Below are 18,351 nucleotides of genomic sequence, written 5' to 3' on the forward strand. Positions count from 1 at the left end.
GAATGAAGACGGATCTGTTAACCGCTGAATAGATTAAATCAACGGATGAATTAACCGAAGGAGACGAGAGGGCCCAGATTCTCAGGTGGCGTCAATCAATACGGCCTTGACAGGCCGGCTTGTGCGTTGTAAACCGTCTCCTTGGGCCGATTGAACCGATCGTGGTGGTATTCGGTGGTGAAACCGTAAGAGCTTCACGATAACCCTTCAAAACACCAAACAGTCGGTCCACTCTACAGTGATAAACTTTTGGGGAAACAATATAGTTTTATGCTTTTCCTGCATCACATAATCTTCAACTACCGACTCTCAACAACTCCAAGAGAATCGCGTGACTCCCGTGAGATAGCGGTGTAAAATGGTACCATGTGAACCATTTTCTCAACAAGATCGTAGTGTAGTATCTCGGATTAGTATTCGCATTCTCTCTTTTTCGCTAACTAACTTTTTTTTCTCGCCCGTCTAAAAGTCCAAGCTTTCCCATTTTTCCCGCGCAATCTCCCTAAGCCCCCTTTCAACAGCTTGGCGACGTTTAATTAAAATTTCCCACTTCCATGCATCAAAAACCACGAAGACAGGAAAAATAGGAACAAAACCAAACAAGTTTCCACGAGTTCGTCTCTGATAAGGGAAAAGATATGCTTACGACGGCGCAACTTGAGACACAGGGGCTGAATGTGCAGGGGTCCAGCGGGATTCTGAAACCTGACAACCTTGGCGAGGAGGAACGAGAGCAGAGAGGAGATGACAGTGACAATGAGGGGCGCCTAAAGCCGAGTCTGCAGTTTACAGGGCATCAGCTCTTCTATGTCTTTGGGCTTGATGGAGTAGGCGCGATGGCTTTATCTGGGGGTGTGAATTTCGCATTGGCTTATGGTGAGTTTACAGCTGAAGTCTGAGATGAAAAGCTAATGAGAATGGATAGTCATGTACACCACGCAAGACACCATCAAGAACCCAATTCGGTTGTTTCAACTGCCAAACACACTATCAGGCGATGCAGCTGTAACTATTATCGTCCAATGCATTCTCACGTGGTTCGTTGAGATGGGACTCGTCAGTTACGACCTTTCGAAACGCTCTGTTCAGCCGATTGGCTTTGTTCCTAAGCCCTCGCATCTGTGGCTTCGATGGCTGTTTTTTCTTCCACCAGTATCTGATCTAAGCGACTCCGAAGTTGAAGAGAAGGAGCCTCAGAGAAAATCCACAGTTCCTCCTGTACTTACGACAATCGTGCAAGGGGCACTAAGAGGTTTTATACTCGCTGTCGTGGGTTTCTTACTCCTCTGGCCACTGAGCGTGGGGGTTTTGACCACAGTTGGAGAACGCGATGGCGGGGATTGGAGATATAAAGACCGCTGGACGCCACAGGCTTTCAAGGCGATTCTTGGCGGTGTTCTAGGTTTACTTACGACCCCTTTGATGGCTTTGTTCTGGCTTATCAAGGTGGGTTGGGAGGGTAATGATGAAAGAGCTGAGGCGAGAGACTCAAGACGGAGTCAATACGCTGAGGCTGAGAGGATGAATGCAAGGAGTTCAAGGCAGAACAGATATATGGCGGAGGTATAGACATGCATTCGCGATAAACGTGGCGACGATTGCTTGATGGATTAATGACACAGAATTATAATACACCACTAATTATGCCGGAGCAGGGTCAGGATAGAAATACGGGCATCGAAGGTTGAGATGATGTGCCGAACCTTTACGAAAAAATGATAGTAAACATTATATAGACTAGGTAAAGAAAGTAATAATATCGTATAAATTAGAGTGGATGTTACCCCAGTGGCGAGCGTCCAGTGCTTAATTGCCGTATTCTAGAAGTCTAGGGTGGCTTCGATGGAATTATACCGTGGAATTGCTGATACCGAGAGGAACGTCTCATAAATCTCACATACCGCTTCTCAATAAATCTGATAATGGTGCCGGTTGATGCAATAATTTTTGTGGTCGTAGTTTGATGTCGAATTCGTGATGTTGAGAGTGAGTGTCAATTGATACATCTTGCTCAGCGTGTCATTGGCCCTGTGAAGTTGGCTTCTGACTAAACCTGTCAACGGTGTGATCCCCGAACAAGCAGTAAGTCCCGAAATGGTGCGGCCATATAGATAGGCTAATGTATGGACGGACAATTCCTACAAAAGGACCGAACATAAAATATTCCATAATAACGGCGTTAACGTTGAAGCTGGAGGCGTCGGGCCAGCCCGGTGGTTGGTGATGTCTTGCCCCAGAGGACCCTGTGGCGTCCCCTAAATCCAGGGCTGTCAGCCTCCCATTGAGATCATCAAGATGGAAGGGAGCGCATTACATCCTCTATCTTCTGGTGTTGGCAGTCGATGTCGCTCAATTCAGCATTTAATTGATGAATATCATTTAATCATAATTTGAACCTATAACTAACGGATCACATTCGCTTAGGATTAACAAACACCATAATCTCCTCCCAGGCCTTGACCAAAGACGTCCCCATCGCCTCAATCATGGTCCATATCCGACGTGGAATATAGTGGATCAACCAGAGGAGACCCGCGCCGATAAACCAGATACATGAACCTAAAGTGCCAAAGATTGCTTTGAGCACATCGTAACTCGTTCTGCCAAAGGCCACGAAGAATGCGCCAATTGCTTTGGGCGCGTCCACGAAGATGGCGCGTACGAGATGGCAGAAGCCATTCCATACATCCCGAAGAGTGATCCCGCGCAAGAAAGTCACTACGGCCATGACTGCTGTGTGTAGAAGGGAGAACATCTTAACGAAAATGTTGAGGATGGCTTCGCCGATGCCCTTCAATCCGCTTCCGATCCATTTTAGAACAAACATTACAGCGCCGGGTATGCCTGTCAGGATCTTCCGCAATACTTTGAAAATCGCCTTGACCAAGCTCTTCAAAAGCGACGGAAGCTCCTTGATGCCCTTCCACACCTCCTTTGCAGCGCGTTTGAGGGTACTAGGTATCTCGAGTATCGCGTCCTTGATTTTGCCGGGCAACTCTTTGAAAAAGGTCTTTACCCGATGACGACATTTCCAAACAGCGCGACATATCTCCTTCGGCGCATCCCAGACCAAAAGCTTGGGGAGATCCCAAATGAGTATCCTGACGAACTTGGCGATTCTATCGATAGCTCGTCGCACCCGGTCCATTTGCTTTTTATGTACAACCGCCCATCGCTTCCACGCGCCGCCGCGAATGGACGGGAGATAATGAACGATTTCGCGATGGCGGTTGGCAGCGGCGAGACGAAGAGCGATCGCCCCGTCAGGCGCAATGAGGTCGTGCTTCGCGCCGTAGTCTTCGATCAAGACTTTGACTAATGCGAGGTGCCCGCGCTCAGCAGCGACCATCAACGGCGTACGCTCAGGCAAGTCTGCAGCCTTGACGGTGCTATTGCCATCCCGTGCGCGACCGAACTCATTGATGCTAGCACCAAGAGCAACGAGGCGGCTCACCATGGGAACCTTGCCCGCGCGCACAGCAGCATTCAACGGTGTTTCGCCCCATCGACTTGTAGTATCGGGCGACACCCATCCGCGGGCTATAAAATCGGCGACAATATCGTCGTGACCGTCCTCGATGGCGGAGAAGAAGGCATTGACGATGTCGGATTCGACTCGGTATGCTTCATCGTAAGTTGCCCAATCTACATCGGCGGTAAGGCGTTGGAGGTTAGTCGGGCGACCGGCGGGGGAGTGTAGGATAGGAAATTCGACGCTTCCGGCGGCTTCGATTCTGGTTAGAAGGTCGTCATTGTCGACAGCTGAGTACGTCGGAAGAGGATTGCGAAGGCTTTCATTTAGCGCAGCAGGATCTGGTAGGACAACCCGAGGCATCGTAAAGTGTTGAGTGATGGTCGACTCAACCTAAGATGGGAGGAGGGGTAGGTATTTGAAGTCATCTCAGGCTTTTGTGGCTGTCTTCAAGGCGGAATCAGCTGCTCTTTGTTGGCCTTCATGGCATTGGGCTGTGTGAAGTCGTCCCGAGGTTCTGGAAATTGGGGGCGGAATCAGCTGGTGGTCTCTGCCACCGCCAACGGTCCTGCAGGGTTAGTGGATGATGTTTAGCGTAGGCTGCCTGTAGGGCTGAGCTGTTTTGGTGGGCACAGCCACGGAGTTTGGCTGGGCTGAAAGAATGGAACTGTCATATCTCTATTTATTGGAACGTAGAAAATTATGCCTTTTGCTTGGCTTCTTCCAGTTCATCGGCTGGGTGGCACAGCTATTCGGTATGGCTCAGCCAATGTTTTAAGACAATCTCAGCATGGTGGTATGGCCGTGAATGTGGAGGGGTTATTTAAGTTACAGTGCAGTCGCTACTCATGGTGATTAACCGGATGATAGATCAGAATCTGAAGTGAAAAGTTGGCATAGCATGACAGCATAAATTCTCTTTAAAGTTCACACAAAAGTGTTATGAGCACCCAGATCTTATATACGATCGCAACAATGTTCTAGCATAACCAGCCATGCAGACTGTGGAGCGCAAGTTCGGCATTGTTTCCGAGGCAGTACAGGGTAGTCGATTTCAAGACAGGTCAGCCTCATAAACTCAATCAATCAACGTTGCGCAACCCAAAACCTATATGTTCAAAGTCCATATACAGTTGAATTTTAATTCGTTTCCGAGACTATAATGACAACATCGGCACTATGCAACCTCTTCATCGCGATATCAATCCACTCAGATCCATCCTTATCTCAAGGCGTCAATCAGCCCCACCTTGACGACAGCATCATCGTGGATGTCTATTTGTCATCCTCTAGACTCAATATTCACTCATGATCTCCTTCAATTCTCCCTCTCGTACTTCCGATCGACAACTTCATTCCCAGTATCTTCATCATGACGCTCGTCAGAATTACCAACAACAAAACCCTCAAAGGCCACAAAGCCGTAATCTTTTCAACAGTTGAACCACCAAAGGCTCAGATTGACGCTATTCAGAAACAGTTCCCTGATTTGACTATCAAGACTTTCATTCAGCCGTGGGGTGCACCTCTAGATCCTAGTTTCAAGGAAGAAGAGTGGCAAGATACTACTGTTTTATTGACTGCCACCTTGTTGCCAGAGCCAGAGCAGGCGCCGCATTTGCAATACGTTCAGCTTACGAGCGCTGGTGCCAACCATCTAATCAAAGATCCCCTCTTTACGGATACAAAGATTCCATTTTCGACCGCTAACGGAGTCCATGGGTGAGTTGGACTTGCAAGGTGGAAGACTATTGCTAATTGATAGACCTCAAATTGCGGAATGGATAATTACTACTTATCTATCTCATCGACTTCACTGTAGGACATCCAGGAGCTCCTTTTGAGAATTCTGGCTTACGATTTGATAGTAAAGGAATATACAAAGCTTCAAGATGAAGGAAAATGGAAACGCCTTCATCAGGGCGCCGAAGATACTGAAGACACAGCTGGCAAGCGAATGTCAGAACCCATACTCTCCTTTCCAGAGATTTTCGACTAACAAATTACAGTGGCATCCTAGGCTACGGCAGTATCGGCCGTCAAACAGCCCGTCTATCAAAAGCTTTAGGCTTAGACGTTCATGCCTACACTCTTCACCCTCGCAACACTCCAGAGTCTCGCCGTGATGACTCCTACACGCCCCCAGGCCTTGGTGACCCAGAGGGTGAATTCCCTAGCAAATGGTTCTCCGGCGGATCCAAAGAAGAAATCCACGAATTTCTCGATTCAGGACTAGACATCCTCGTCATCTCAGTGCCATTGACTGACAAGACGAAGGGATTGATCTCGAAGCCTGAATTTGAGATTCTTGGTAAGAAGGGAACTTTCTTGATTAACATTGCGAGAGGACCTATCGTCAATACCGATGATCTTATCGAGGCGCTGAATTCGGAGACTATCAAGGGTGCAGCGCTTGATGTCACCGATCCTGAGCCTTTGCCAGATCAGCATCCACTGTGGAGCGCGAAGAATGTGACTATTACGCCACATATCAGTGCTGCTTCCTCATTTTACTATACGAGGTTGTTGGATATTTTTAGATTGAACCTTGAGAGGTTGAGTCAGGGACGAAACGATTTCATCAACAAAGTCAACCGGAAGGAAGGTTACTAGAGGTTTTCGAACGAAGATATGAAAAACCATTGAATATGTTTAGGTTTTCTATCTTCTATACGTGATAGAAATGGACACAGGAAATAAAATAAACCGCATGATTTAGAGAATGTAGGAGTGATATTGAGCTACACGGTTACTGAACCATTTTCTTTTCCATCAAGACCCTGATCCTCTGCACCTCAGCAGAACCATACGTTTCCTCCAGCATCTCCATGACTCCCAACGCAGTGATCTCTGGATCCCACATATCCTTCGAAATTACAGCACTGACATCCGAAAACTGCACGAGCTCCCTTACAATCTTAGTCCAACGTGAAGTTCCTTCAGGGTTGATATCGTAGTATTCAATCCATTCCCTCCGCTTTGCATCACGAAGATGACGAAGAACAGCCAGCCATGGAGTAATTGACTGATGTGTGATGAAGTGTTTGTATTTATGATTGGGGCCTGGGTTGATGCGTGATGGATTGTTGAGAAGCCAATGGACGAGCTTGGGTGACGACATGGGGAAGATGGTTTTGTTACGAGAGCAGAGAAATTCTGTCGCGTATGAAAGTAAAGGTGTAGACCCGTCCTCTTGCTCTTCTTCCACTGTTTGTTCTTCACGAATCGGGTCCTCAACTTCCTGACAGACATAAGTTGTCAGACCGAACTTGGTCGCAAGACACAAAAACGGCCGATGAATAGGAGGCGCTTTCATCCTAACCTCATAAGCCCCAAACGTACTCTTTGCCCAATGATCATAAGGATCAGACGGCTTCTCAAGCCAGAGCCAAGAGAGAGCCTTATCCATCTCATTCAAGAATTTCCGCTGAAGGCCCTGAGCATCGTTAACGATATATCGTGCATGTGTCATGGCGAGTGCAATATCAGGATACCACTCATCTAAACGCCGATGATGCTCGATTTCTTCGAGAGGATGCTTCAGACGAAGGACATATGATCTCTGAAGTCGAATATGAGGGTCAAAGTCTGGAGACTGGAGTGCTTCAAGACGTTTTCCTGCTCCGCCGTCCATAAGCCAGTCTCGAACTGTACGGTGTATGTAGATGACTTTGCTCGTCGTGATGAGACTTGCAACGCTGGCATGTCTATCCTGGAACTTTGGAACACGCATATTGCCCATGGGCTTGGCAACGTGGACGTTCAAAAGCCTTGCGAAGCGAGCTTGAATATACTGAACTGTAGTTCCGCACCGTCTCTGAATTTCTTCATCCGAAGCTTCCACCACTTCGCGATCGAGAGCCATAACATCGTCCTCTTTGAAAAGCGCAAAGGCAAGTTCCCAGACTGTCAGCGAGTTGGAGGACTCATCTTTGATAAATTCCGCGACAATTTCCCTGGCATGCATGAGCTGGAACAGAGTGGCAGTCTGCATGATCTCCGAGGATGTCTGGTCCTTGAAAAGAAGCTTCTCGAAGAGATGATCAAGATCAGTGGGAAGTTCTTTCAGAGTTGTCTCCAAAACTTCGAACTTGCTGTTCTTCTGAAATGTTACGAGCATACGCTCAACTGCGAGTCTAACCCATAAGAAAACCCCATTGGCCTGTTCAACCACTGCAGTGACTAACAGACGAGTCGACTCCGGATTCTGTTTCATCAGCCTTCGAATCTGGTCATTCGCCTTGAGTGTATCTGTTGCATAGCGGTACATATCGTCGTAGCTCAGGTCCTGAAGCTTGGTATTTGGGACAGATGTTTCAAATGCCTTTTCAAAGACATCCCATGGCCGAGATGAGAGACAAAGTTTGAGTGACTTTCCATCATATCTGGATGTCAAGTCCTTGAAGAAGTTGATGATTTGGACATGATCGCCATCAAACTCATCAAGACCATCGATGAAGAGACAGATATTCACGCTATGCAAGGCCGCGTCGAGAAGAGAGTGAAAGGCAGCCTGTAAATCTTGGACGGTCCATTCCAGAGCAAAGTTGACTCGTTCTTTGGTTGTCATCTGTCGCAAGCGACTCCAGAGATCAGGAAACGCCTTTTCAATGAGCTCTGGATCAGAAGACAGCAACTGATGCAGGAGATATCGCAGCAGGCCAGTTTGCGACCTCTGCTGCCGAGATCCACTCGTCCAGAAGAAGAAGCCCGCTGTATTGACTCTCTTCTTGCCACCCCATCTGCGAAGATGATACAGTGCAACAGGATGCTGGGAGAGGTATCTCACGAGCGTGGACTTACCAGACCCGGGTTTTCCAGTGATCCAGTAGATAGGACCCAGCTCCGTGCTGCTAAGCCATGAGACGAAGCTGTCTCTGAAGTTCTGACGCAGAGATTGATGGATAGGTGAATTGTCAAAGATCCAATCAAGAGTCTTACCGTGAGCTTCAGTGACTTGGCTTTCGCGATCATGCATACTTTTGTATGACAGACTCTCGAGAATGAAGTCATTGATGAGGCCGACGGGAGCTAGCCTCGGGGGTCTCGGGATAGCTGGGATCTGCCCGGGAGACTTGCCAGCATCATCGTGAGCAACTGGTTCCGTGCTCTCAATTGAACTCTTCGTCTCAGTCTCTTCCGGCTCAAGCTCACGGCCTATGAGCTGTAGATCAGCGAGCAAGGGTAGACAGAGTTCACTAGCAACACAACGTTAGCGCACCGTTAGCTCCTGGAGAGCAACCAGTAAAGTCAACTGAACTCACTGTGACGACGGAAAGGTGTCTTGGCATTGATGCAACACTTCACGGAGCCGTACATTCAGCGCCGTGACATCGTCCAGGGGCCAAAGCTTGCGGAAGCCAGCGACATCAATTGAATCACTGAACGCGTCCAAGACACGGTTGACGTGGACGACGAGGTCATTACCGATCTGAACACAGGCAAACTTGATCAGACTTTTCTCATATTCTCCCTCCTCATTCTCAACACGCTTCACCGAATGCGTCAATCCCTCGAGCAAGCGAGCAAAGTCTGTATCACAGCGATCTGTATATCCCAGACTGTGTATCCCTCGCACAGCATGGCACACATCAACAGCCCTGGCGAGGAGTTCAGATACAGTGTCAACGTTAGCGTCTACAGCCATTTTATAAGCTTGTAATGGTGTAGCTAGCGGGTTTAATTTATTTAACTATTATGCAAAAGTCCTTTAATCTTCTCCTCTTGGCATGTGAATTTCACAAAGGTTGAAGTTTAAAAATTAAAAGAGAGGTTGGAATGGAATGTGAGATTGGAATGAGGGGTTTAAATACGGTCTCATGTTGGTCACGCGTAAGCAATCATCCCTGCAGCTTCTCTACTATCACATTGCATTGAAACAGGCTGAATTAGCTATCGAGTGCCAGTCTGTGAAACAATTGGTTATAGCGTCCTACAAGGTTCACAGCCCGTACCACGCTTATCAAAAGCGTCTGTTTTGAAACGTCGTATAAGAAACGCCACTCTCCCTGCCAATTTTCACCATCGTCACCGAACAACAACAAAAATGTCTTCTCTTTCTATCTTCATGGGAGTTCTCTCCCTGTCAACATTTACACTCGCGGCGGGTAATACACCTGGTCTTCCTCTTGTTATCAATACATGGGGTGGCGATTTCACCGCCGCTACGGATGCGGCCTTCACCGCGCTGGGGAAGAAGGCTTCTGCTCTTGACGCGGTTGAAATTGGAGGCACGACGTGTGAGAACAAGCAGTGCGATGGGAGTGTAGGCTTTGGAGGAAGTCCTGATGAGAACTGTGAAACTACACTTGATGCGATGATCATGGATGGTGGGAGTATGAATTCTGGTGCTGTTGCTGCTCTGCGTCGCGTTAAGAGTGCGATTTCTGTTGCTCGACATGTCCTCGACCATACTACTCATTCTCTCATTGTCGGAGACCAAGCTACAGAGTTTGCTATCCAAAACGGCTTCAAGACCACAAGCCTGTCTACCAAAAACTCGGATAAGCAGTGCAAGGACTGGAAGGCCAAGAAGTGCCAGCCCAACTATCGTATCAACGTCAGCCCAAACCCGGCATCAACATGCGGTCCCTACAAGCCTCTCGCCACCCTCACGACAAGCACCATGAAGACCAATAAACAAACAGGCCACGACACCCTCTCTCTCATCACAATTCACAAAGACGGCTCCATGGCCGCAGGAACAACAACAAACGGCGCCTCCCACAAGATCCCCGGACGCGTCGGCGACGGCCCCATCGTTGGAAGCGGCTCCTACGTTGACAGCGACATTGGCGGCTGCGGCGCCACAGGTGACGGCGACATTATGCTTCGCTTCCTCCCATGCTACCAAGCCATCGAGGGCATGCGCAACGGCCTCTCACCAAAAGAAGCAGCCGAGGATGCAGTTCTTCGCATGGTTCGCAAGTACGGCGATCTCAAGAGCGGCATCGTCGTCGTGGATCGGTACGGAAACCATGGCGCTGCGTGCAGTGGGTGGAATTTCCAGTACAGTTACAGAGGAGGAAAGATGACCAAGACCAAGGTCGTTACTGTGAAGCCGGTGCAGGAGGTACGTCTTGACTTGTAGCCTTGACGAATGATGAATGTGGTTGACAAAGACTTAGGTTTAACGAGCATCGAGCGCAACAGCATGTTTGTATTTTAGTTGTATCAATCGACAACAGTTATGCCTTTGACTTTAGTAGCGATTTAGATATCCAAAAACAAAAATGGAGAACGATTTTTATGTTTTCGCTCTTTGTGCATGTGATATTTAATTGACCCCCCCTCAAGAAAAGTCTTGATATGTCGTCAAAAGCTGAAACCACAGCCTTGATTCACCATTTCACAGCCCATCATCGAGCCGAAAAGGAGCAGACCATCTCTGCATCACGATTAGTCCGATCCTTCATGTATAAGAATCACATACCGTATCGTGAGGTCTCGAAGAATCCACGAATCTCAAATCTGTTCCAAGTCGAATTCGGTTCTCAGAATCCTTGTTGATAGTTGAAGCATGAATCTACACAGCATCAGCCGAGTCTCATCTAAGTATCGCAGATACGTACCATATGTGGTTTGTGAAAAACAACATCGCCGGCTTCATACTCTGTCAAAAGCCATCTTCCACCTCCATTATCTTCTAGAAATTTGATGGGACCGAGTTCTAAGAAACCATTGGACATCATGTTCTTATTGAATGCATCAATGCGTTCCTCTTCAGTCATACCGCCGTCCCTAGCCTTTTTGTTAAATGCATCTTCCAGTGTTCGACCTAGAGTGTCGCCTTTTTGGCGGTTAGCTTGGGGATCTCCATGCTTTGAAGGAAGACTCACTGCCTTCGAGGTATATCAGCCCGCCGCCCTGTAAACTGATGTCCCCAATCGGAACCCAAGCTGTCACTGAAGTAGGCTCTCCATATCGTAGAAACGACTGATCATAGTGCACTCCAATTGCATTGTTATGCGGCGTATTATTCCTCAACAAAGACCTTGGGAGTAACTTTGTATCATCGCCCCAGCCTTTCAAGTTGGAAACAAAGTCTCTCAAGGCTGGATGTCTCGAAAACTCAAGGTAGAAGTCCTCTGTATGAGCTTTCTCCGCAAGACTAGCGAATGAACCTGGGTTGATTTGATCTTTGCCAAAAGGGCCGGCACCGATACTAGGATAGTTGACGCCTTTGTTGTCAGGATCGAAGATACCATCAACGGGAGCCGAATTGGGTTGTAGAACACCACTGGGGCTGAGAAAATTGAAGTATGCTTCTCGGCAGCCGAGTACGTCAGAGCGAGGAAGAAGGCCTTTCATAAAGAGATATCCTTCTCTCTCGTAGCGGGCTCTCAGGGCTTCGATCGGTTCGGATGGATACGACTGTTTGAGCTTTCCAATCATGCCGGAGTCAAGAAGTCCATCATTTACGAGATAGCCCTCCTCGAAAGCATGTTGAGCAGTTTGTGTCGCAGTCTGGGCCATAGTGCAGGAAATCAGTCTGGCAGCAATTGAATTGACATGAAGTGGTCAAACATTCGTGGGAGGTCGAAATTTTATCACTTATACAAGGAGGACACAGCTTCATGATTGGGAGCCACTTACACACATGGAAAATGTCTCCGAAAAAAGATCTTAGTTTCTTACCAAAAATGGTAAGATTTCGGCGAGACATTACCCAGTCAGACACTCTATCAGGGCAGCTGGACATAATATGCAGCCACAAAGTTGCGGGGTGCAGGGCTAGTGGGGGAATGCCATCATGAACTCCATCAAACAAGGGCAAGATTGACGGTTCCACGGGAGCTCTATCTTTATAGTCAAAGGAATGGTAATATTGACCGAGTGTGCTGAAAGAAGCAACTGCTTAGTTGGGGACTGATTCGAAGGCCTCACATTGAGGATAGAGACTGATGTTAAGCATATCGCTGCGACACATGACAAGGAACAATGACAGACTCAGGATCTAAATTTATGACAAAGATAAAAAGCAGCAAGCGACGCTGGTAACTGGGAATCATCGCCCGAAGCACACCGAAATGATATTCTCTATCGACTATCGTCCACATCATCCTACTAATCACCTGTCACATCCTCCAAACTCCTCCTACGTATAAGCCCAAGCAGCGAACTTATCCCCTGCAGTCTGAATCTCAATCCCCTCAACAGTCAAACAGCCGCTTCCCGTAAAAGTGCCCGTTGTCGCCTTGAGAACGGCCTCCTTCGTGATCGGGACATTCCTCGCCGTTGGACAAGCCCAAAGTCCGGGATTTGCGTTCTCCGGTGACCACATGAGTATCGTGACAGGCATCTTACACTCTGAGATGACATGCACGGGATGGAACCCGCCCATTTGTGAGCCTGGGGGCCGGAGGGCGGAGTGTGCTGGCGGGTAGGATATGATTCCGTCGGGAGCGACGAAGATGAATTGACCGCCTGGGACTGCAGCCTGTTGCTATGAGTATGGGCTGAGTGAATGGCGATGTGACTTACTGCGAGACCAGTCATGTTTCCATCGACTTGTGTGGATGTGCCATCGGGGCATTCAGTAGCATTGTCAAGACCGCAGAACGTGCTGGGTTTCGTGGCGCCGATGATGAAAGCTTTATTCCTTGCATTGATGATGCGCGCGTGGATTTGAGGAAGCGAAGGTGCGTAGACAGAGAGGGTGTAGTATGCATTCACCGCGACGATGATCAGGAGAAGTAGAGCGAGGAGTCTCATGGTTGCGAACTGCGCAAGGCGCATTTAAGTGTTGACATGGAATGCGAGAAGCTGGCAGCTGGAGTGCTACAAGATGATGATGTTGGGCAGGGGATGTCGTGGAAAATGCGGATAGATTGGGCGAGATGAAGGCGATTGAGAAAGAGAGGAAGGCCCGAGCCTTTTCTACTCGATACCTTCTTATCTCGTTTACATCTCGCGGGAATGCCTCGAAGAAGAGATGATCAGAATATGCCATAAATACTTCTCATCATTTAAATCTCTGTTGTATTGTAGAACTCCAGAGTAATGTTGTGTTCGGCTCTTCGTCTTCTCCTCCACGTGTAGATTTGACCTCTTGTTCCATTCGAGGCTGTTGCGATAACGTCCACGTCGTCCTTGAAGACGCCAACTACAATTTGGGCAGCCCTTGAGTGCCTCGAGGACCCTGAACACATGTACACCTCAACTCGTCATCTGGAACCTCAACAGAGATGCGATAAGTTCGTGTCCACGTTCCCCAGATCTAATGACGCGGCCCGATGATGCTTCAACAAGCACAATGCAGGGTCGACGTGACAAGACGGTAAGACCGGGGACACACTTGATCGCGTTGACCGTCATTCGTGATATCTTCCCCAAGGCCATGTACTCGGATCGCAGGACCATGCCAGCTGAAGACGACTGCAGAGCTAACAGGAAGATCTTGTATTGCAACCAAGAAAATAACTCATACATCATATCTATTGCTTCCCAGCCTTGCCCTTCATTCTATTAACAAGTCCCAACAGCTTCGCCTTCAAAGCCGTACTCTGCGCCTCATCGGCACCCACAAATCTCCTGACCAAAATATTGTACAATCCTCCAAATGCCAGTGCGATCGCCGTTGATGTAAAGATAATGACGTTATAGGGCATGCTAAAATCAGGCGTGGGTAGGTACAGCAGCAGTGTCGTAGTGCGGATGTTGAGAACCTTGGGCTCTAATGTTGTGATGACAGCGGCGGCGACGTCGAAACCTCTGTTAGCGTCAGGAGGATATTCGGTGTATCGCAAAATGGACTTTTCGAAATCGTATGTCAGGAAAACGGTACAGTGCGGCGGAATGCGCATGAGGAGTTCAAGCTGTGTACCCCTTGCGCGGTCGAGTGCGGGACGGTAGTAGATCTCCTTGATCAGGTCGCTCGAGTTCGACCAAGGCGAATCGGCAATACGGGCCGAGAGGGTGTGAAGATAGATACGCATGAACCATGGCAGTGACTCCATGTAGACGAACTCAACATCGGTGTCACTAGGGTTGCTCAAGATGGCCTGTACACCACCGTGTTCCTGGCCGTGGCCGTTGAAGCTGCGATCAGCGTAGAGAAGGGGTGTCTCGGGCTTATTAAGGATCTTGTCCTCGTCTTGTGATTCGGGCTTGACGAGCATGAGAGTGAGTTCGGCGTTCGTGTCGAGACTGTAGCAGCGAGAGTTTCCGTCTTGGGATCGGATCTCGCGGGCGCCTTCGGTGGTGTAGATGTCGCGGGACTGGGGGATCTGAACACAGACTGGAGGAACATCGGGGTCGGTGAGAGGGCATGTACCCTTCATGGGGCGACCGAAGACTTGAGATAGAGTCCAGTCTTGACCGTCAAGACTGTCGGCGGGGTAGCATGCGTGGTCAGAGTGGTATGGTTTGGAGGTATCGCAGAGAAGCTCGTGAGCAGGAGGGGGTCGCGGAATCGGGTTGTCTAAAATTGTTAGAAAGGTCATTCAACAGCATCAAAGGACATACTTTGAGGTCTCTTGGATCGATTGACATCAAGAACCATATCCACAGTCTCTTCCATCTCCAAAAAGCATTCTCCATCCGCATTACACTTGGGTCGAACATCAATTGCCATGCTCTGATACGATGCATCGAACAGCTTGTGGCCATCCAGAAGCGTAGCAATACCAGCCTTGCCCTTGCACGGCAACAGCTTCAAGAAGGGTGTCAGATTCTCTGTGCAGACAACCTCATGAGGCAAAACACCATGAAGAAGTCTCATGTTCGCAAGCGACGAGTTCGAGTGGTCGCCGTCAGGCTGGAAAGACATAACAGGTCGAATCGTTCTCGTCTCATCGATAAAGTTCAAACTGGCGCAGAACAGTCCCGAAAGGGCGTTGGTCAATGTTAACCACTTCTCATCCGCCTCTTCATCAGTCTCAGCGTCCAACCACGCCCAGAGTTCAACACCAGTGCCTCCCTCGCGTGTTCCATCCCACGGTCTAGCACCCCACGACTGAGCATCCCATCGTCCTAGCGTAAATCGTAAATGTAACTCTCGTGTCCCAGCATACTGAAGAATCTGCGCCAAGGATCGAGGGAACAGTCGAAAGTTATGGGCTTCAAAATCCGCAATCGATGTATTGGCTCGGAAGTTGAAGCTCGCTAGGAGCTGGGACAGGGGTAAAGGTCGAAGCGTCAATTGCTCGTGATAACCGGATGCGGCTGCAGAAGTGAGTGCGAAGCCATTTGCTATGGCCAGTAAGAGATAGGCCAGAAAGTGGCGCATCTTGAAAGAAAAAGGCGAAAGAGTGTGGAAGTCGATCAAGACTTCACATGGCACCTTTGCCCTTGGGAGATCGATTTGGTGTCGCAGCTTGGAGAGCTATTGCGACGTGGAGGATTCGATGAGGTAAGCGGTGGGATTTGGCAGAAAGTTAGCTTCCCGGCGCGTTCCTCCACATGCCGTCGCATCTTGAATCTTGAGGCCCCGCCAACTTTCAACATCTTCAAACGACGTATTCGCAATGGCCGCTGAACAGAGAAAGCTGCTCGAGCAGCTCATGGGCGCATCTTCAACATCGCGCGCCGCTCAACTATCGCTCACCGACCCTAAAGTCTGTCGATCATATCTCGCAGGCACCTGTCCACACGATCTCTTCACAAACACAAAGCAGGATATTGGACCGTGTCCGAAGGTGCACAATGAAGGGTTGAAAGCGGAGTACGATGGTCTATCGGATCGGGAGAAGCAGAAATACGGATTTGAGTACGACTATATGCGCGATCTGCAAAAGTATATCGATGACTGTAATCGCCGAATCGATGCTGCACAGAGACGATTGGAGAAGACACCTGATGAGATTCGCCAGACCAATGTTCTGGTACGTCCCTAACCCTGTTTATGCAATGCGAGATACTAACCTATCTAGCTCAAATCTATTTCCGACCTCACAGCTTCCATCAACAACGGCCTCCTGGAAGTCGAAATCCTAGGCTCAATGGGCGAAGTCTCGCGCGCTCAAGACGAGCTCTTTCGCGTCCGTCAAGCCTCACAATCCAAATCCGACCGCGAAAAGGAACTCAAAGCCCTCTCCGACACATCTGGTCCCTCAGGCCACCAGAAGCTACAAGTCTGCGATGTTTGTGGTGCCTACCTCAGTCGACTCGACAATGACAGACGCCTGGCCGATCACTTCTACGGAAAGATGCATCTGGGATATGCACAGATGAGGAAGACGTACGATGCTTTCCCTAAGGAGATGAAGGGCCGATCGAGGGCGCCTATGGATGACGATGGACCTGGTGGACCCCGAGGACCTCGAGGTTCAGGATATAGGAGCGGCCGCGGCGGAAGGGGATACCGTGGAGGATGGTAATCAATGTGTAATTATTTATTGGGATGTTCAGGCGTTTGGCGCTGTGTATAAAATGGACGGAAATAAGAATGAAAGAGTTGGCGGAGAGCAGGATAATACCCTTTCTAGAAAAGCAGCTCAGCGCCAAAAGGCAAATAGAAATGAGGAGAAGTCTTTCAATCTCGCTTCGGCTTTCGACGCTGTCTAACGATGCTACCTATGGTATTTTTCCAACTCCGCTGTCAAGCTATTCCTAGTCTTCCATCTCTTTCAATTTGTTCATGACTTCTTGTTCAGCTCATCATACTCATCCATCTCTTCATCCCACTTTCCACCAGTGGGTGGTGGCAGTGGTGGTGGAGGTCCAGCTGCTGCTGCCGCAAAAGCCGGCTTATCATTCGCTGGTGCCGGTGCGCTCTTCTTGACCTCACCGGGTAGAGCTGGGAAGTCTTCGGCTGCTGGGACGGCTTGTTTGACTGGTGCTGGTGGTGCGCCTTCATGGCCACCGCGTCCGCCTCGGCCTCCTCGTCCTCCTCGACCACGACCTCTACCCCTTCCACCACGATATCGCTCGTCCAAGAAGCGATCCACGTCATGTTCCTCGTTATCCTTTGAAGCGTACCGACTTCCACCAAGACCGGAGCTTCTTGATCCTCGAATACCACCATTTGCGCCGCGGAAACGTCGGTTTTCCTCCTCTTCAAGAGCATCCTTGCCCTCATCCCATCCACCCTCCTTCATACCCATGGCCTTGAGTTTTCGCTCTCTGTTCTTAGCGCGCTCATCATCAAGCCTGCGCTTGTCCTCTTCGCCACGTTTACGTCGCTCAGCTTCCTCGGCGCGACGCTTCTTAGCCTCCTCCATGCCGCGAGCATACGCAGCAGCATGATCCTTCTCATCCTTTTCGGCTTTCTCAAACTTGCGCGCCTTCTCTGCGTTAAGGAGCTTCATCTTCTCCATCTTGGCAGCGAGTTCTTCGTCCGTGAGCTTCTGTCGCGGGTTTGCGCCAGATTGAAGACGAGCTGCAGAATTGGCGGCGGTGTTTTGCGAACCATGGGTGTTCTTCTCGCGAGGAGCAGTTGGAGCGTTAGGAGGTGCGTTGGATGTCGGTTGGGGAGCTTGTTTTGCGGGCTTGGGAGGAGCTGGTTTATCGGCATATCGTGACGAGGAGAGGCCAGCGGGTTTTGAGGCAGGGGCTGAGGGTGCGGGAGCTGGCGCTGGTTTCTCTTGAGGAGCAGGGGGTTCCTGAACCGGTGCTACATGTTCAGGCTGGGGTTCCGGTGCGGCTTCAGTAGTGACGACGGTCTCGCTCTCGACCGGTTCGAAGTCGTCGTAGAAGAGATCATCGTCAGTACGTCCTCCAAATTGGTCATCCATGGCGGGTAGTTGTGGCTGCTTGTAGAGAAGTTGAAACAGGACAAGAAATGATATTCAAAATAATGCAATTGGCCTCGCAGAAGCTAGGCCGAGGAGTTGTCCAAAAGGGAGAGGGGGGCCTGGAAAGTTCAAGAGGGATGATGAAGTTCGCGAAACACCGATACCCCGCGGAATCCAGAGGGTCATCGCAAGGTGGGGGAGGTT

General features: G+C 49.4%; 10 protein-coding genes across 10 annotated transcripts; 4 read left to right on the top strand and 6 right to left on the bottom strand.

The window, feature by feature from the left end:
* Positions 1-505: 505 nt before the first annotated feature.
* On the top strand, positions 506-1,773 carry FOBCDRAFT_315385 (uncharacterized protein). Its single transcript, XM_031173129.3, has 2 exons — positions 506-876; positions 926-1,773. The coding sequence occupies exons 1-2, from the start codon at positions 639-641 to the stop codon at positions 1,567-1,569; spliced, it is 882 nt and encodes a 293-aa protein (XP_031049914.2). The 5' UTR covers positions 506-638; the 3' UTR covers positions 1,570-1,773.
* A 564-nt stretch (positions 1,774-2,337) lies between these two features.
* Positions 2,338-4,132, bottom strand: FOBCDRAFT_214514 (uncharacterized protein). The gene has a single exon (XM_031173130.3). It carries the CDS (start codon positions 3,833-3,835, stop codon positions 2,411-2,413), a length of 1,425 nt encoding a protein of 474 aa, XP_031049915.2. The 5' UTR covers positions 3,836-4,132; the 3' UTR covers positions 2,338-2,410.
* A 647-nt stretch (positions 4,133-4,779) lies between these two features.
* Positions 4,780-6,179, top strand: FOBCDRAFT_288054 (uncharacterized protein). The gene is made up of 4 exons (XM_031173131.3): positions 4,780-5,194; positions 5,238-5,290; positions 5,341-5,431; positions 5,482-6,179. Exons 1-4 carry the CDS (start codon positions 4,845-4,847, stop codon positions 6,083-6,085), a joined length of 1,098 nt encoding a protein of 365 aa, XP_031049916.2. The 5' UTR covers positions 4,780-4,844; the 3' UTR covers positions 6,086-6,179.
* A 42-nt stretch (positions 6,180-6,221) lies between these two features.
* Positions 6,222-9,231, bottom strand: FOBCDRAFT_288057 (uncharacterized protein; the record flags this gene model as incomplete). The annotated part of the gene is made up of 2 exons (XM_031173134.3): positions 8,737-9,231; positions 6,222-8,670 (listed from the first exon to the last, which is right to left on the bottom strand). The coding sequence occupies exons 1-2, from the start codon at positions 9,117-9,119 to the stop codon at positions 6,222-6,224; spliced, it is 2,832 nt and encodes a 943-aa protein (XP_031049919.2). The 5' UTR covers positions 9,120-9,231.
* A 267-nt stretch (positions 9,232-9,498) lies between these two features.
* On the top strand, positions 9,499-10,688 carry FOBCDRAFT_288061 (nucleophile aminohydrolase; the record flags this gene model as incomplete). The annotated part of the gene is made up of 2 exons (XM_059611716.1): positions 9,499-10,544; positions 10,641-10,688. The coding sequence occupies exons 1-2, from the start codon at positions 9,519-9,521 to the stop codon at positions 10,686-10,688; spliced, it is 1,074 nt and encodes a 357-aa protein (XP_059464104.1). The 5' UTR covers positions 9,499-9,518.
* Positions 10,689-10,820: 132 nt separating this feature from the next.
* FOBCDRAFT_196620 (uncharacterized protein) lies at positions 10,821-11,947 on the bottom strand (the record flags this gene model as incomplete). The annotated part of the gene is made up of 4 exons (XM_031173138.2): positions 10,821-10,859; positions 10,905-10,997; positions 11,044-11,261; positions 11,311-11,947. The coding sequence occupies 4 exons, from the start codon at positions 11,945-11,947 to the stop codon at positions 10,821-10,823; spliced, it is 987 nt and encodes a 328-aa protein (XP_031049923.2).
* A 622-nt stretch (positions 11,948-12,569) lies between these two features.
* Positions 12,570-13,186, bottom strand: FOBCDRAFT_268963 (uncharacterized protein; the record flags this gene model as incomplete). Its single annotated transcript, XM_031173139.3, has 2 exons — positions 12,570-12,911; positions 12,956-13,186. The coding sequence occupies 2 exons, from the start codon at positions 13,184-13,186 to the stop codon at positions 12,570-12,572; spliced, it is 573 nt and encodes a 190-aa protein (XP_031049924.3).
* A 677-nt stretch (positions 13,187-13,863) lies between these two features.
* FOBCDRAFT_14687 (GPI transamidase component PIG-T) lies at positions 13,864-15,766 on the bottom strand. Its single transcript, XM_031173140.3, has 2 exons — positions 14,939-15,766; positions 13,864-14,894 (listed from the first exon to the last, which is right to left on the bottom strand). The coding sequence occupies exons 1-2, from the start codon at positions 15,699-15,701 to the stop codon at positions 13,909-13,911; spliced, it is 1,749 nt and encodes a 582-aa protein (XP_031049925.2). The 5' UTR covers positions 15,702-15,766; the 3' UTR covers positions 13,864-13,908.
* A 137-nt stretch (positions 15,767-15,903) lies between these two features.
* Positions 15,904-16,920, top strand: FOBCDRAFT_14689 (uncharacterized protein). Its single transcript, XM_031173141.3, has 2 exons — positions 15,904-16,296; positions 16,345-16,920. Exons 1-2 carry the CDS (start codon positions 15,940-15,942, stop codon positions 16,789-16,791), a joined length of 804 nt encoding a protein of 267 aa, XP_031049926.1. The 5' UTR covers positions 15,904-15,939; the 3' UTR covers positions 16,792-16,920.
* On the bottom strand, positions 16,921-18,276 carry FOBCDRAFT_14690 (uncharacterized protein). The gene has a single exon (XM_031173142.3). The coding sequence runs from the start codon at positions 18,145-18,147 to the stop codon at positions 17,050-17,052; it is 1,098 nt and encodes a 365-aa protein (XP_031049927.2). The 5' UTR covers positions 18,148-18,276; the 3' UTR covers positions 16,921-17,049.
* Positions 18,277-18,351: the final 75 nt, after the last annotated feature.

This window comes from Fusarium oxysporum, chromosome II (assembly GCF_013085055.1).
Source record: "Fusarium oxysporum Fo47 chromosome II, complete sequence".
Taxonomy (NCBI): Eukaryota; Fungi; Ascomycota; class Sordariomycetes; order Hypocreales; family Nectriaceae; genus Fusarium; species Fusarium oxysporum.